The sequence below is a fragment of the Alligator mississippiensis genome, chromosome 7, assembly GCF_030867095.1.
Source record: "Alligator mississippiensis isolate rAllMis1 chromosome 7, rAllMis1, whole genome shotgun sequence".
NCBI lineage: Eukaryota > Metazoa > Chordata > Crocodylia > Alligatoridae > Alligator > Alligator mississippiensis.
In genome coordinates this window covers 1,518,191-1,535,001 of record NC_081830.1, presented here as the reverse complement: position 1 = coordinate 1,535,001, position 16,811 = coordinate 1,518,191, and the positions used below count along the sequence as shown (strand labels likewise).

The 16,811-nt window shown below is 56.8% G+C and overlaps 3 protein-coding genes across 5 annotated transcripts; all 3 read left to right on the top strand.

Moving 5' to 3' along the window:
- Positions 1-1,246: 1,246 nt before the first annotated feature.
- Positions 1,247-4,479, top strand: LOC109282512 (uncharacterized). The gene is made up of 3 exons (XM_059731422.1): positions 1,247-1,832; positions 2,420-3,683; positions 3,791-4,479. The coding sequence occupies exons 1-3, from the start codon at positions 1,248-1,250 to the stop codon at positions 4,366-4,368; spliced, it is 2,427 nt and encodes an 808-aa protein (XP_059587405.1). The 5' UTR covers position 1,247; the 3' UTR covers positions 4,369-4,479.
- A 216-nt stretch (positions 4,480-4,695) lies between these two features.
- On the top strand, positions 4,696-8,137 carry LOC132251581 (uncharacterized). Of its 2 annotated transcripts, none has more exons than XM_059731452.1 (2): positions 4,696-4,777; positions 6,351-8,137. In XM_059731452.1, exons 1-2 carry the CDS (start codon positions 4,711-4,713, stop codon positions 8,096-8,098), a joined length of 1,815 nt encoding a protein of 604 aa, XP_059587435.1. In that variant the 5' UTR covers positions 4,696-4,710; the 3' UTR covers positions 8,099-8,137. The 2 variants fall into 2 exon arrangements, with proteins under 2 accessions (XP_059587435.1, XP_059587436.1); XM_059731453.1 differs by lacking the exon at positions 4,696-4,777 and adding an exon at positions 5,122-5,844.
- A 3,515-nt stretch (positions 8,138-11,652) lies between these two features.
- LOC106737890 (uncharacterized) lies at positions 11,653-15,071 on the top strand. 2 transcript variants are annotated; one of them, XM_019484721.2, is made up of 3 exons: positions 11,653-11,742; positions 12,570-12,691; positions 13,404-15,071. In XM_019484721.2, the coding sequence occupies exon 3, from the start codon at positions 13,465-13,467 to the stop codon at positions 14,890-14,892; it is 1,428 nt and encodes a 475-aa protein (XP_019340266.1). In that variant the 5' UTR covers positions 11,653-11,742; positions 12,570-12,691; positions 13,404-13,464; the 3' UTR covers positions 14,893-15,071. The 2 variants fall into 2 exon arrangements, with proteins under 2 accessions (XP_019340266.1, XP_014466401.1); XM_014610915.3 differs by having other exon boundaries at positions 13,389-15,071.
- The last annotated feature ends 1,740 nt before the right edge of the window (positions 15,072-16,811 follow it).

Below are 16,811 nucleotides of genomic sequence, written 5' to 3'. Positions count from 1 at the left end.
TATAGATTATATACATCACTATACAAATATAATTACACGCACGTGTGTTTGTGTGCATATAAAATTATATATATATACATATGTATATATTTTACACGCACACAAACACACACACGCATAATGATGCATACTGCCGCAGATATAATCTGTAAACGAATAGGTAGGTATGAGGAATGCCCCTGCTGGGAGCCCGGGGCTGGGGGCCTTGTCCCCGCTCAGGCCAGACCGCTGGCGTTTTTGGGGTCGGGGGGATCCTGGCGAGACAGGTACGTCCTGGGCGGGGGCGCAGCTTCTCCCTGCAGTCTGTGGAGCGCGCGTGACCCGCGCGTGCTACCCACCACCTTGCACAGCGCCGGGGTGCTCGATGCCGCGGCCGTGGCCCCTGCTTCGCCGGGGGCGGGGGCGATGCCCGCCCTGCGTCAGGGCTGACGGCATGTTCTGCAGAGTGGAGACGAAGGGTTTGCCGGGGACGGGCTGGGCAGGGCTGATGCTGCCCCAGGCAGGGGCTGGACCAGACGGGATGTCTGCAGCCCCGCTGCTCTGCGTCTAGGCTGGGACCCACGCAGGGTGTGGGAATGCCCCGCGCGCGCTCCCAGAGAAAGGTGGGGAGGGGGCTTTGTGCTGGGTCCCGTGGGAGGCAGGCTGCTCTGGGCTGTGGGACATGGGGGCCGTGTCTAAGGGGATCTGTGTGCCCTGGAGGGAGGAAACCAGGTGTGCCCACGTCACGGTGGGGTGGTGGAGGAGTGATGGTGCCACATGCAGGACACTGGCAGGAGGGGTGCGGGGGACGCTGGAGGGCGAAGCGGTGTCCCCGAAGGATGCTCTGGGAGGGGAGCAAGGGACTGTGGGGACACTTGAAAGAACGTGGAGGGGGACCTGGGCCACGTGGGGATGCTGGAGGGCTGGGAAGAGCCTCCCAGGCAGAGCACCATGGGGTGCCTGCAGGACCGGGTGAGGCTGGGAGGGGTAATTTTGGAGACAGCCCAGTCCCCGCAGCCTGTGTCGGGGCAAGAAGGGGAACGGGGACCACGACACGACAGCGCTGCTCAGTGGGTGCAAGCCGGCACGTGTCAGAGCCGGGCAGACCGTGGGTTGAGGTCCCGGGTCTCCCGGGACGTGGTGACGTCCGCGTTCCTTTCCCCGCAGACGGCCCCGGAGACCTGATGCTGTCACGAGGCACCGTGCACGGGTCGAGGGAGAGCAAAACCCCGCGTCCCGGCCAGGGGTGAGGACTCCTGGCGGAGGAAATGGCTGCTGAGCTGGAGCCCGTGGCAGCTGTGGACCTTCCCTTGGCAGCCCTGGTGCAGCCCGAGGTAAAGATGGAGGAGCAGGACCCAGGAGAACTCAAAGCTGGAGCTGAGGGGGCAGAAACTGGTGGGGCAGCCCTGAGATGGTCGGCACTAGAGAAAATAAAACAGTACCTGCAGGAGGAGCCAGCCCAGTGCCAGGAGATTAAGGGCCAGGAGGTGAAGCAGGCCATGCAGCCCCCTTCTGAAGTCAAGCTGCCCTTGGCAACCCCACGGCTGGCCCCAAAGCATGACCTCCCCACCCCAGAGACTTGGCGCCGGCGCTTCCGAGGCCTCCGCTACCAGGAGGCCAAGGCACCGCGGGACGTTTGCAGCCACCTGTGGGATCTCTGCCAGCGCTGGCTGGAGCCCCAGCGCCGCAGCAAGGAGCAGATGCTGGAGCTGGTGGTGCTGGAGCAGTTCCTGGCCATCCTGCCCCAGGAGATGCAGAGCTGGGAGTGGGGGTGCGGTGTGGAGACCTGCGCCGAGGCCGTGACTCTGGCCGAGGGGTTTCAGCTTGGGCAGGCGGATGATAAGAAATTTCAGGTGAGAGCATTTCACCCGCATCGTCAGGGATCCTGGTTTTCCCAGATAAAAAAAAATTGCAAATTCTCTGCTAATAAAATCCCCAATTCTCTAATATCCTCCCCGCCCCCTGCAAATCTGTGATTGAAATTAAAGGCCCCCCACTGCCCTCCCCCCCAGGCCCTGCTATTGCCCCCCACTCCTCACCCACAGCCCCCTGGCCCTGCTTGTGCATCACCTCCCCCCCCACATCCACAGCCTTGCTGGTGCCCCTGTCCCCCCAGCCCTGCTGGAGGGGGCCCCCAGTGTCCAGGGATACGGACCCAAGTCCGCAGCCCCCTGTCCCCACTCCCTGCTGCCTACTGCGGACACGGGCGAGTTGGCTCGTTGCAAAATCCGCAGGTTTCCTGGTAAAATGAGAACTCCGCCTTTGCCGCTGATAAAAGGTAAAACCCGTGGTTTGCTCCATTTTCCCGTGGGAAACGGAAAACCCGGATCCCTGCTGATCAGTGCTGCCGTCCCCATCTCCACGTGTTCTGGGGATGTTCCCTCCTTCCCCCGTCTCTCCAGTTTCCAGTTCCACAATGACACATTTGCCTTGTCCCCAGGTCACGGTGAACGTGAAGATCGAGGAAGGGTCCTCGGAGACGATGCAGCCCCCGGGGGTATTGCAGGAACCTGTTGATTCCTGGCTGGAGCAGCCCAAGGCCCATCCGGTGGAGCCGCCCCCGGGGGTATTGCAGGAACCTGTCGATTCCTGGCTGGAGCAGCCCAAGGCCCATCCTGTGGAGCAGCCCCCGGGGGCATTGCAAGAACCTGTTGATTCCTGGCTGGAGCAGCCCAAGGCCCATCCTGTGGACATGTCTCTGGAAGAGGTAGGGCAGAGGGAAGTCCCCGGGCCTCCGGACAAGCCTTGTGTCCCCAGAGAAGAGCCCCTGCCCCACCAGGAGTCAGGTAAGTTACCGGATGCCATTGTCAGACTCGGGTCCTGCAGTCTCCTACTGCTTTGTGAGAAGCGAACATTACCCTTTGAGCCTGACCAGAGCCAGACGTCCCTTGAATCGGCCATGGAAACCGAGACCAGCCAGGCATCCGTGCCACTTGCAGACAGCGCAGACTCGTCTCTCTCGGCCAACACCCGGGGACCCAACTGGGACAGAGATGAGCTGAAAGACCTCTTGGACATATGGGGGCAAGAAAGAATCCAGCGCCTGCTGGAGAAGGGCCACCGCAACAAAAACACCTTCCTGTACATCGCCGAGCAGATGCGGCGGCGTGGCCACAGCAGGGACTTTAAGCAGTGCCGCTGCAAGCTCAAGTCACTGAAGTATGAGTTTTTCCGGGCCAGAGATGCCAACAACAGGGCCGGAGCGAAAAAACGAACGTGTATATTTTATGACGAGCTGTCACGAATCCTGTCGAAGGAGAAAGGGTACCAGACAACCAAACCGTTTGGCTCTATAGGGGAGCAGGAGGTACTGGAGGTCCTGGACCACCGCGAGGACGAGAACAGCATGGGGAGCGGGACGCCGGAAGAATCGCTCGACGACAGCTTCATGCCCGGGGACCACGGACAAGGAGCCCACAACGTGGAGATGGTGACGATTGAGAGCACGCCCTCCCCGCCGGCCCCAGCAGACACTTTGCAAGCTGTCCAGGCTGAACCGGGGGTCCGCGCAGAGGACACGCTGCGCACGCCGACCCCCGTTCCGCGGCAGCACGCCCCTCTGCATGCGGATGAGGGGGAGGGCTCGGAGGACACGGAAGACAGTAGTGACATGGAGGAATACAGCCACGTGCCCACCGCGTCACGGGCGCCCACCACCACGCAGACCCCGAGCCGTGCCCCTGACAACCCAGGCCCCGGGAGCGGTAGGTGTCCCCAAATCTCCGTGGGGCCGTGGCTGTGGGATGGGGAGTGGGGGGGCTGGAGCAGGAGGAGTCTTAACACAACCACTTCTTTTCTCCCTCATCTGTAGCTGCTGCATGCGACGCTTCCCTGTCAGCGGGCACCGCATCCGTGCACGGGAGGGCACCCGAGCGTGGGTCTCACGCAGAACCGCGGCCGCCCGCCCGATCAGGGGCCGAGCGGATGCGAGATCACCGCAAAAGGCTGCGGCAGTCTAAAGAAGAGATGCTGCAGTCTCTCGTGGCCACCGCGAAATCCAGGGCCCGGGCAGAGGATGCCTGGCGCGAGGAAGTCAGGGAGCAGCACAAACGAGGCCTAGAAATGTGGCAAAGGCAGGAGGCCACCGTGGAGACGCTGGTGGCCGCCTTCGGCAGGACAACGGACGTGGCCAGCCAGTGCTTGGACCTGGTGGCCAAGTCCGCTGCGGCTCTGGAAGCAGTCGAGGAAAGCTTGGGCCTCGGTTCCCTCGCCCCCGACCCTCAACCGGCCGCGTGCGGCAGCCGGCAGCCGGCGCTCCGCGCTCGCCGGCCCTTCCTGCGGCTCCGGAGCAGGCCCGAGCGCGGGGGAGGGGGCCAGGGGCAGGACGGCGGCCTGCGCTGCAAGCAGCAGGGTGCTGAGGAGGGGGCCTCCAGCTCCGCACCCGCCTAGCCTTTTTTGGTTTTCGTGGTTTGGGACGTGGGGACGTGAACTGTAGCAGCCGCCGCGGGCGCCTTTGCCCTCCGTGCGCAAAAAACACTAATAAAGTTAGAAGAAATTGCAGCTGACAAAGTATCTGCGCCATGTGTTGCACTGGGGGGCGGGGGGAGCTAAGGGGGCCAGTGCCTGAGACCCCTGTATGGCCCCCAAAAGCCCTGGCACGACTGCTTGCACCCCCACCCGGCAGCACGGCCACCGCGCCCCCAGCAGCGTGCAGCGCCCCGCCTGGCTGTGCGGCAAGGGCTGCGGGGCCGCCCGGCGCCTCCAGGGTTAACACCCGGCCCCTGCCCCATAATGCAGCGGGGCGCGCCCCGCCCCCCTGCGCGCGCATGCGCACTCGCCGCTTCGGCCCGCGGAGCAGGTAGGCGCCGTGTGTGTTTGCACGTGTATGTGGGAGGGGTGTGTGTTTGTACATGTATGCGGTGTTTGTACATGTATGCGGTGTTTGCACATGTATGGGGAGGTGTGTTTGCACATGTGTGGGGTGTTTGCACATGTATGGGGAGGTGTGTTTGCACATGTGTGGGGTGTTTGCACATGTATGGGGGAGGTGTGTGCACGTGTGGGGTGTTTGCACATGTATGGGGGAGGTGTGTGCACATGTGTGGGGTGTTTGCACATGTGTGGGGGAGGGGTGTTTGCACATGTGTGGGGTGTTTGCACATGTGTGGGGGAGGGGTGTTTGCACATGTGGGGGAGATGTGTGTGCACATGCGTGGGGTGTTTGCACATGTATGTGGGGATGCACATGTGTGTGAAGTTTACCTCCGATGTACGTGTGCGCGCATGTATTGGTGGGGTGCACATGCGTGTGTGGAGTGTGCCTGCTGTGGGGGGGGGGGGTCCCCTTAGGCTGTGTGTGGCCGTGCAAAATTTCCCCCGGATACACGTGTGTGTTTTGTGAGCGGGGTGGGGGCGGTTGTTACCCTGAGACCCCGTGTTTGCGTGTCAGAGCGAGCGGGCATGCGTGCACCCGTGTGCACACGGGGCGTTTGGGTGCATGTGTGACGTTCCCCCTAGACACGTGTGCACATACGTGTGCGGTGACTCCTTTGCGCTGCCCCGCAGCCCCTCCCCTCCCCACCCAGCACGGCCGACTCACCAGCCGGAGGCCGCTGTATGGGGAGTCAGACGGGTCTCGGCCGACTCGCCTCTAAAGCCCAGCTGTCGGTGCTGGTCCCCCAGTCTCTGCCGGGGCAGCCCTAGCGGGGGGCACTGCCAGGGCTGCGGGAGCCGGGCCAGGAGGCTGCTGCTCCGCATCCGTCGTCCCCCGAGGGCCAGGGGAGAGGCGCGCCGTGGGAGTCTGCGGCTGTTACTCGTTTTCTTTTTCCTCCCCAAGAGCCGAGCGCCCGGGAGGCTGCTGTCGCCCACTCCCGCTTGGAGCGGGCGCGCCGGGAGCTCTCCCGCGCCGGAGACGTTCAAGGAGAGGTTGGTCAGCCACCGGTTGGGGATGTCGCAGTGCTCCAGCACGTGAAGGTCTTGCCCCTCTGGCTCGGGGTCAGACCGGTGCTGTATCGGGTTTTCCTCTGGTCAGATTGGTACAGACTGAGAGGGCTGCCTTCCTCTGCGGCGGGGGCACGGCTCTGCCTGGGATCTTGCAGCCCTTGCTGAGGGGCCGCGCCGGGGCAGTGCCAGCTGGCGCTCTGCAGCCTGGCGGTCCTGCGTTGCCGTCCACACCCCCGTCCTTCTGTCCCAAGGCTCCGGTAGAGCTTGTCACAATTTGCTCTTGGATGGGAAAGCTTCTCACCTTTTCTGCTTCCAAACGGGAAGTCCGTTTTTTTCCCCCCCCCCTCCCCCACCCCCCCAGAAATCGCGGGGTTTACTTGCTTTTTTTCCCCCATGGAAAACACTTGATTTCATGCCTTCCATGAGAAAAAAAATGCAATCGCAAATTGAGTCGGTTGTGTTTTCACGCATCTCAAATTTTACTTCAGCCTCCGGACGTCGCGTTCAAGTCTACAAAAAAATGCCAAAGAGTGCAAAAGTGACCCCTAAGGACCGCGTCGCTCAGTTCGGCAAGGATAAATTTCACGCCGACGGGACGGTGCTGTTCTGCACCGCGTGCCGCAAGGCCGTCGATCATGTCCGCAAGCAGTCGATCGTCGAGCACATGGAAAGCGCTAAGCACAAACAGAACGAAAAGAGACGACGACAAGACGCTGAAACAGCAGGTCCATCAAAATCAGCGAAGAAACAGTGCGCTGGGACTGCAGCAGTCGAGCGCTCTACAGTTGCCAAAGACCACCGGCACACCCTCATTTTGGATTTTGTTCGAATGTGCTTGAAAGCAAACTTTCCTCTGCATAAAATGGATTTGCCTGTTGTCAGGGATTTTTTGAGCAAGCACGTGAAGGGAGGGGGTGCCATTCCCAAGTCAGACCAGTTGTATTCCCACCTCCCCACTCTTTTTGAAGAGGAAAAACAGCGCCTTCTTCGTGACTTCGAGGGAAACTTCATTGCCGTGATCGCCAATGAACCAACCGACTTCCAAAATAGATCCATTTTCAACATTTTATTTCAGGTGCTCAGGGTACATCCTCCGAGGCATGCCGACATTCCCGCGCCGCAGCTGGTAAAGACCGTGTGCCTGGGGAAAGTGAATCATGCCACCATTTCCCAAGCCCTGATTTCTTGCATGGTGGAATTCAGCATCCCACTTGAGCGAATATTGGCATTTGTGACCGACAGCGGGAGCTACATGGCGAAGGCTTGGAACGACGTGCTTTGCACTCTGTGGTCCAACTGTGTACACATCTGTTGCTACGCCCATATAGTTGCTCTGGCGGGAGATACCTGGCGAGATGCCTTCAAGCAAGTGGATCGCTTTGTTGCTTTGATGAAGTCACTTCTAGCGAAGGCTCCAGCTCGTGCACAGTTCTTGAGATACTTGAAGGAACAGAGTGTGGGTTCACCAACACTTCCACCCGAACCAGTTGTGACCAGGTGGAAAACATGGTTCAGCTGTGTGGAGTACCACGCACGGCACTACCAGCTCTACCGTGGGTTCGTGGAGCAGGAACGAACGGAACAAGGGGATACATCTATTCTGCAGGAACTGGCCAGCCTGCTAGCATTAGAAGACCTGCACACTGACCTGAAGTACATTGCAGAGAGCTGTGGATGCCTGGTGACAGCACTCGACATTTTACAGTCCCAAAAGTGCCAAATACACAAAGTATACAACACTATCCTGGATTTAATTTCACGGCTGGAGAATCTTGCATCATCAACGGATAATGCAAAAGGGTCCATGGCTGCTCAAAGCGCTGCTGATAAGCTGAGACAGTACAACGTGAAAAGTAAACAGCCAGCAATTGATTTTCTCTGTGCTGTCCGTGCGCTAGATCCGAAACAAATTGGTGCTGTTTATACAGATTATGAAACTGTGAAACCAGAATTAAAGCTGTCCAACGAATGCAACGTGGAGTGGCCGGTGTATTTGGGGATCGTCAAAGACGGGTTTGCAGACATCGAGGATCCTATTCAGTTCTGGATGGCGATTGAAGATCGCATTCCCAACCTGGCGAAGTACGCGGTGGTTCTCCTCCAGCTGACGGTCAATTCAGCTGACGTGGAAAGAAGTTTCAGCAAACTCGGGGTTCTTTTCAGTGCTCAGCGCCAGCGTCTGAAAGATGAAAATGTGGCTGGGATGCTGCAGCTCTACTTTAACAGCCCGGAATAACTTAGAAAATGATTAAATTTTCTGTGCATTTGAAAAAAACCCAACATTTTAGATGACCTTTGGATTAGAGCCCTGGGCTAGCCTGAGGATTTTCTGTATGCTGAAGAGGGAGAATACCTGGTATTAGTCCCTGTACCTGAAAAGCTCAGCCAGCAAGTATCTTCTGCAGAGGCCGGGGCTGCTGCAAAGGTTGAACCCCTTCCCTCACCCCGCACATTAAGCCATTCCCTGCCTGTCTTGGGGCAGGCACTCACTTTGGGGGAGATTTCATTCCCTCGGGCCCCCCATCAGCCTCCCTCTTATTTGCACCTGCTCTCCAGTCTCCTCCCAGCCAGCGTGTCTCTATCCTACAATGCACCGAGATTTCTGCCCCCACCCCGGTACACATGCACCCACCCACCCACCTACGACACGACCTCCTAGCATTGTGGGGTGGACGCTACAGAGAGGGTGAGTCCAGTGGAGGTCGTGGGGGCTGCGGTTGCAGGGGGCGTGGAGCTGGGGGAGAGGCAGTATTGAGGGTGGTGAGGGAAGCAGCTCCTGGGCTTGGCAAGGATCAGCAGGAAAATGGGGCAAGCCCCCTGTGACCCTAGCTGGCACCAGGGCAGCTCCCAAGCAGGAAGGTGGCTGTGGGGAGCAGCTGCCCCAGGGCAGACACAGACATCCTACCCTCTTATCTCAGTAGCTGAGCAAGATGGAAGTCCAAAGCCTGGCACTGCTGCTGCCTGGAGCATCCCCTGCCAGTCTGCAGCAGTGAGCAGGGCCCAGGGAATGGGGACGCTAGAGTCATGGAGTCACAGAGCAGCAGGGCTGCAAGGGAGCTGCGGAGGTCCCGTCTAGTCCAGCCCCTGCCTGAGGCAGCACCAGCCCTGTCCAAACCGTCCCAGATAAAACCCATCGTCTGGACTCTACAGAAGATACCGTCAGCCCTGGCACAGCACAGACATCGCACTTGACCCTGCCCCAAAGAAAGCAGAGGGACCACAGCAGCCAGCGTCCTGCTGCTGTGAAAGGTTGCTAATGCACACTCCAGAGATGCCAGGCAGAGGCTGTTCCTCCACTCCAGAGGAAAGCAATGCCCCCCCCCCGTGTGTACCAATCTGACCCAGGGCGGGAAGGGGGGTGGGGAGAGTCCTTCCTGACTCCCACTACGGCACCTCTCTGGCCCTGAGCAGAGGCACAAGATCCTCTTGTTGAGAGCGTCCAGGTTTGGTCCTAGCAGAAGCATTTATTATTATTAATACAAACACACAGTTTCTAATACAGCAAATTGATTCTACATATACAAGTGTATACACACACTTTATAACCTTTATGACCTAGTAAATTATACATATGTACACAAGTGCACACACTTTATAACATGGGAAATTACATTTATGTGTGTGTGTATATATGTCTGTGTGTGTATACATATATAAAGAGGCAGGGGCTTTATAACCTAACAAATTATATATATTGCATGCCTACATACACACACTATATAAGCATAGCAAATTAACTATGCACATGCACGCAAACATGAACATACACAAAAAATCCAAAGATGTTTGATTCATCCCATAGTCATTCGAATATTATTCATTCAGATTCATAAAACAAAATCCAGCTTTTGACAGCATCCTGAGAGCACATCCAACACTTCCCTGGCATTTATGCTATGAGCAGAGAGACGTAGGCAGCCGTGCTAGTCTAATATCAGGTAAAGGGCAGGGCAGATTTGCACCTTATAGACCTAGACACCTATGCATCTCTATCTGGAGGCTGCAAGTGGGAGAGGAGCACTGGAGAAAACCCCAGTCAGACCCAGTCACCCTCCCTTCCAGCGCTTAGACACAGGCCTCAATGTACCGGTCTGTGATGTGGGCCAAGCCCAGCAAGCAGAGCTACACACCCCCTGGGCGATGGGGGCAACTAAGGGCCCAGCACTGATCACTCGATACAACCGAAAATAACAGCAGGGATGGGAGTGAAGCTCACAGGTGAAAAATGAGTGCACCGAGGGGAGACATGGAGCAGAGCTCACGGGATGGTGCTACCTGCCCTTGCACGAGTTCAGGGAGCCAGCGCACACGCATGGGACACAGGCCTGTTTGACACAGTGGGGGCATGGGCCTCAGCCCATAGAGCAACAGACGGTACTACATACACACATTACATATATGTATATGTGCATGCAGCCCCAAGGTTTATGATTACAGTGTTTCAATCCGCCTAATAAACTAGAATTTTAAGGATCCTGAGTTGGACATTTATAGCCAACACATGTATGTGTGTGTGGGTTTAGGTGTGTGTGTAGACATATGCATACACACACACACACACATATAAGCAGCACAAGATTTGGTGGGCTGAAGGCATTTCACTGAATGCTTTTGCAGGAGATGAGAGATGAGCTTCAATCACAAAAGCTGGAAAGAGATAGACATTCACCTATACAGTATATGCACACGGACACGTGTATGCATGTGTGCACACAGAAACGCAGAGGCATACAGGCACCTGAGGAGACAGGGACATGTGCTCCTGGACACATGCAGGTGCGTGCACACACACATGCACGGGCATGTAGCCAGGGGCACATACATGCACAGACACACCCAGGGGGTGTGCACACACGTGTATGGACATGCACCCAGGGGTATGCAGGCAGTGCTCGGACTTACGACACAATTGGTTCCTGAAAACCACGTCTTAAGTCGAAATGTTGCAACTTGGAACCAATTTTCTCATAAGAAACAAGGTTATAAATGGGGGATTGGTTCCAGAACCGAGGCCCCACACCCTAATTTCACTAAAAATACCCCAGAACTTTGTACTCGATCAATTATAGATGAGTAACATAGCTACATTAATATATTTATATTGTAAAGAGCAATCATATTGATTTGGAAGGACTTATCTGAGGTGACTTTGCCCTTTATGAAGGGCTCCTGGTTGGACTTTTTGAAGGGCTCTTGGCTGGAGTCTTCTCAGCAGTCCTGGCTGCAGGTTTTTCTGGAGTCTCATCTGCTTTCTTAAAGCAAGTGTCCAAGGAAGTTCGGACAGACGCTCTCCAGGGAGACGGGCGATGCAGCCAACTTGTTTGGTGGCACGGCATTGTATCGGATCAAGCACTGTAAAGTCGAAACTGAGGTCAGAAAGTTGAAGCAGGGCATCAATTTATAAATGTTTTAAGTGCAAAACGTAACTCGACACATTATAAGTTGAGGACTGCCTGTACATACACACACGCACACATGTGCATGGGCTTGCACCCAGGGGGTATACGCGCACACACTTGTGTGTGTGTGCACGGGCACGCAGACGCCCGCATCCCCTTGCCCTGTGGGCACACCCCCAAGGCGCACGTACGCAGGGGCGGGGAGCGAGCGGGGACACCCACCCACCCCGCACGCGGTGCTTCTTTGTGTTCAGGCCGCGCCAGCCCTTGGGCTGCTGCAGCAGCAGGGGCCGGGCTGCTGCAAGGGGTGGAGGCCCTCCCCCACAGCCCACCCCTCCCCCTCGGGCCAGCCTCATTGGGACCCCCTGCTCCCAGCAGCGCATCCCTCCCACAGTGCCCTGCGCGCATGCACACACACACGCACACACTTACATGCACGCACACGCACGCACAACGTGGCTCCGAGCTTTGCGGGGGGAAGGTGAGAGCAGGGCCGGGTGGGAGAGCGGGGGGACGAAGGCCTGGCCGGGGGGGCGCAGGCAGAACAAAGGGCCTGTGTGCCCAGTGTCTGGGGGGGGTGCCTGGAGGGGGGTGAGATTTACCTTGGATGCACGCATGCGTGTGTGTCTTGGAGGACCAGGCCGGAGGGGGGGTAGCGGTTACCCCCAGGTAACTGTGTTTGTGTAAGAAAGTGACCTCAGATGCATGTGTGTTCACATGTCTGGTTGGTGTGTGTGTAAGAAATTTATCTTGGATGCACGTGCATGTGTCTTGGGGGGGGGGGGGGCGTTTACCCTTAGGTAATTTGCATGTGTGTAAGAAATTTACCTGGGGGGTGGGGGGGTTAACTCAGGTAGGCGGGGGTGTTTTGGTGAGGCGTAATGCTTAGGTAACCTGTCCGCTGCCATGTTTAGGGAGGACCCGAGTTATAGATGGAGAGGGAGAGAGCGAGAGAGAAATGGAGAGACAGAGAAGAGAGAGCGGGACATTGAGGGAGAAAAGGAGATATGGAGGGAGAGAGAGGTAGAGAGATTTTATATAAAATACACACACACAGCTTGAGAGAGAGACAGAGGGATTGAGGGAGAGTGATGAAGAAGTTGAGATTTTGGAAGAGAGTTGGAGAGAGAAAGTCTGGGATACAAATTAGACCGGGGGGGCGACATTGAAAGAAAGACGGAAGGAGGGAAACTGGGAATGATAGAGAGAGAAACTGAGAGCAAAAGAGAAAGACAGAGAGATTTTGAGAGAGATTCACCTATAGACAATGGACTTGCTGCGATAATCCAAAACCTCCTCTCTCTGCAGGGGACCGCGGCCAGGCACCTCGGGCTGACGTTAACCCAGATTGCACCGGACATCCAAATACCGTGCTCTGCCAAGCAAGCTCACGCCTCCCGCTAGCGACAGACACCCCCATCTCCGGACGGGTAAATTTACCCGTCGTTTTTCCAATTGTTTTATATGGCTACCATAACTGATACAACAATGTTTATGGTTACTAAAGGTTTTGATGTTATTTTAATACAGAATCTGTTACCTATGGGTATGTAGATTTTGCAGGTGATACTTAAGGCTGTGCCGTTTTAAATTGGTAGTGCGCAACCTGGCAGAGTTTGGTAACCGCTGGTCTAAGGACATAGGCACACGTAGGTACATTTTCTGAAAGGCCCCTTAAAAAGATGCTGATGGGCATAGCAGAGCGAGCATTGAGGGCGTCCTCATCAAATAAAGCACGCTCTTCTCATTGAATGCCTTTCCCATCTCATCACGGCGGTTTCAGAGCTGGCTCAGCAGTGAGGGGTGGGCAGGGAGACCGCAATCTCTGGCAGTGGCACCCCGTCTGGCTGCCTTCCACCCCCCAGAAGCGGTGGGGACAGGGGCAGGGCTCCCCTCAGACTGACCTGACCGCTTTCAGGGAATGGTGCCATGACTGGGAGGAATCTCCCAGCCTGACACTTTCTATAGGTGTGAGAGGTGTGCTTAGCCACCTCTGGTTTTGTGCAAATAGGGGGCAATTGAATTTCCACGCCCGTTACGGGCTGTTCTCAGAAAACGTGGCTGTTGGCTTGATCTCTCTCATGAATGGTTGCCTAAGTACCCTTCTCATTCTTGCTTTATAACCAGAAACTCCCTCCACAGCCAGCAGCCAGAATCTCCCTCGGCCTGTTGTCTGTACCTTGCACCTCACGGGAAGCACACCATGCCCTTGCGCAGACCGATGACCGGCAGGAAGAAGCAGGAGACACAGAGGAGCCGGCTACTTGCCCGGCCTGATTATCAGCGAAGGCTGAGGATCTATGCTCGTGCCCAGCTGCACCTGATGCATCAAGTCTCCGCCATTGCGCTGTCCATCAGTAACATGATCCAGCAGCTGGGCATCCTTTACCTAGCCACGCAACGCACCCAGTGCCCCACACTCTCCCTGGGCTCTGCATCCAGCGGGCAGGTGGCCGACGAGGAAAAAGCCATCCTGGATGCCGCGGAAGCTGGGGTGCTCTGGCATCACCTTCAGACCGTCGACCGACAATTATGGGCACACACCAGCAGCACCGACTGGTGGGAGCGGATAGTCCTTTCCACCTGGGAAGACAAACAGTGGCTGGAAACCTTTCGCATGAGCCGAGCCACGTTCATGCACATTGTCACCAAGCTGTCCCCGTACATCACGCGGCAGAACACGGTCATGCGGCGGCCCCTCAGTCCGGAGAAGAGGGTGGCCATCGCTGTCTTAAGGCTGGCCACCCCGACCAGCCTCCGTTTAATCTCAAACCAGTTTGGCGTGGGAATGGCTACGGCCGGAGTGGCCGTCCGGGAAGTCTGCCGGCTCCTTCACAACGTAATGGCGAACAGCTTCATCTGCCTGGAGAACCCGCAGGAGGTGATCGATGGCTTTTGCAGCATGGGCTTTCCCAACTGTGTGGGAGCACTGGGCAGCACCCACATTCCTGTGCGGGCCCAGGGCAGTCAGACAAACGTAAACCGCAAGGGCCCTGCCTCCATCATCCTCCAGGCCGTCGTTGACCATCACGGCAGATTCACGAACATTTTCACCGAGTGGGAGGGGAGCGTCCGTGATGCCGAAGTGCTTCAGAGCTCTCCCCTCCCCGACTTGATGGAGAGCGGAAAGTATGCTCCCGAGATACCCGAAGTGGACATCCGCGGCATTGTGACCTCCCCCGTCTTAATTGCTGACCCAGCTTACCCGCTTCTGCCCTGGCTGATGAAGCCCTACGGGGGCGAACTGGACCATCGTCAGGAGCAGTTTAATGACTGCCTCAACAAGTGCCGCGCAACACTAGAGGGTGCCTTTGAGCGCCTCAGGGCGCGCTGGCAAGCTCTGAGCGTGCCCCTAGAGATGGACAAGGAGAACATTAAAAGAGTGATTGTGGCAGCATGTGTGCTGCACAACATGTGCGAGAGCAGGGGGGAAGTATTTAGTGAATCCTGGACCGAGGAGGTACGGCGGAGCGAGAAAAACCCTCAGCGCAAAGTCGCGCAGGGAAAGGAGAGTGAAGTGTGTGATAGCCCCTGCATCGAGGAAGGCCCTGAGGATGAAGATGCTAGCCGCATTCGTGATGCTCTGGCCGACCACCTCCTCGCTACCTTGCACAATGAGGAGGGGGAGTAGGGCCATGGTGCGGTGTGTGCCGGTGAGCCCGGCTGCTCTGTGGCCTGACAAGGGCAGGGGTTTGTTGTTTTTTTTTTGCAAGTGATGCAACACAGTTCACTTGTCAATTTGTAAAGTTGTCAAAGCGTATTTTTTTAATAAAGTTAGAGCCATCTGTTCTGGCTGGCTGGTACAGAAAATGTCCCCTTTTGCTGAATAACACGAACCAGAGAACCCTAGATGCACGCAGGGAAGTTTGAGACAGGGGAATAGACTCTAGAAGAGACGCCTCTTATAACAAGTCTCCCCCTTCGGAAAGCATGAGTCCCTGCCTCTGCACCATGTCTGGAGCCCCTCTTATGCTCTACCTAGCCCCAAAGTTGGTCTGCAGGCCCTGGCAGGGCTGAGTCCCTTCACCAAAGCAGGACCTGCATCAGGGGAGCTCAAGAGTTAGTTAAAGCAATCTGGTAATTACAGACTGGGTCCCTGCTGCCTTTAACTCTGCTACAGGGGAATCCACAACCCTCCTATTCCGTAAAAACCCTGATTGGGGGGTGGGCATTGCTTCCTGGCAATGCAGAATGGGTCCGATCCTGAGGAGATGGGCGAGATGGTCCACCTAGCTTGGAAGGAGTGCCCAGGCACATATATGCATGGGGCCGCATTTTGGGGTTGATCACCCTCCACTATGCAAGAGGTCTTGGGGGTTAGCTGCTCCCCCCCCCCCCCCGGTGGGATGGTGCTGAGCAGAAGCAGAGGAAACGGATGTGGGACATTGGGATGATTGCCCCATGCTAGCTGCCAGCCACCTTTCATGGTTGCCACTATATATGGGTTCTGGGGTTCTCCCGTGTTTCCATATCCCCCAGTGCAGAGGGTACCTGCAGCGTTCCCAGCCATGGAGCACTTAGACACCTCCAACCTCCCCACTCCACCATGTGTGCAGTGCCTGGACCAGCCCCAGCCCCCTCCCCGCTACCCCAAGCCACGGCCAGGAAGTGGCCACTAGCTCCTGCCCCAGGATCCTAGAGCAGATGAACCCTTCAGGCGGCTGACTGGCAGGGGAGAGTGAACACCTATGGTTTGTGAACAACCCACAAACCTCCCCCGCCCTTGCCTACCTGGAGCACAGTGGTCCATGCACTGCCACGATGTGTGTCCCACCTCCCCGTCACCGGCTGTACCTCGTTCTCTACCCACAAATTATTTAAAAGCAGTACGTTACCAGGACATAAAAAATATTAAAAATACAGAGATTCTAGGTGGAAAAAATCTCCCCCAAATTACCTTTGCAGGTTAAGTCACAACACCCATAAAGGGAGTTTCTGCAGATACAATCAAAGCACAAGTACTGCGCCACTCAGACTCCGATCAGACCCTTAATTAGGTATTAATGAGCCAAATAAGTCAATCTATTAGGGCACTGGCATACAATGAATGTCACACACAGAAACATCTCTATCCATACAGCTATGGGGGTTCCTGGATTCCCCCTGGATCCTGGGAGTCTGAGGGGCTGCACAGGGTCTTGGGGGGGGGGTGCCTATTTTGGGGAGGTGCAGTGGCAGTACAGTGATTGGTGGGGTGTTCCCCACTGCCCCCCCACATGCAGGGGATATTGGGGAGCCTGCCAGGGATCTGGGGGGCTGCATGGGGTCTTGAGGGGGCTCCCCATTTCAGGGGGCACAGTGGCTATGCAGCTGTCAGGGAGCAGGAGTATTCCCTGCTGTCCCCTGGCATGCAGGGGATCTGGGCAGGATTGCTGCTGGGGGTGTGCATTGCATTGTGGGAGGGGATGCCCACTTTTGGGAGGCTGCAGTGGCTGTATGGTGATTGGAGGTAGGTGGGGGTCCCTGCTGCCCCTCCCTGTGCAGGGCATCTCCCAGGAGCCTGGGAGGCTGAATGGGGTCTTGGGTGGGCAGCCCTATTTTTGGGGAAGG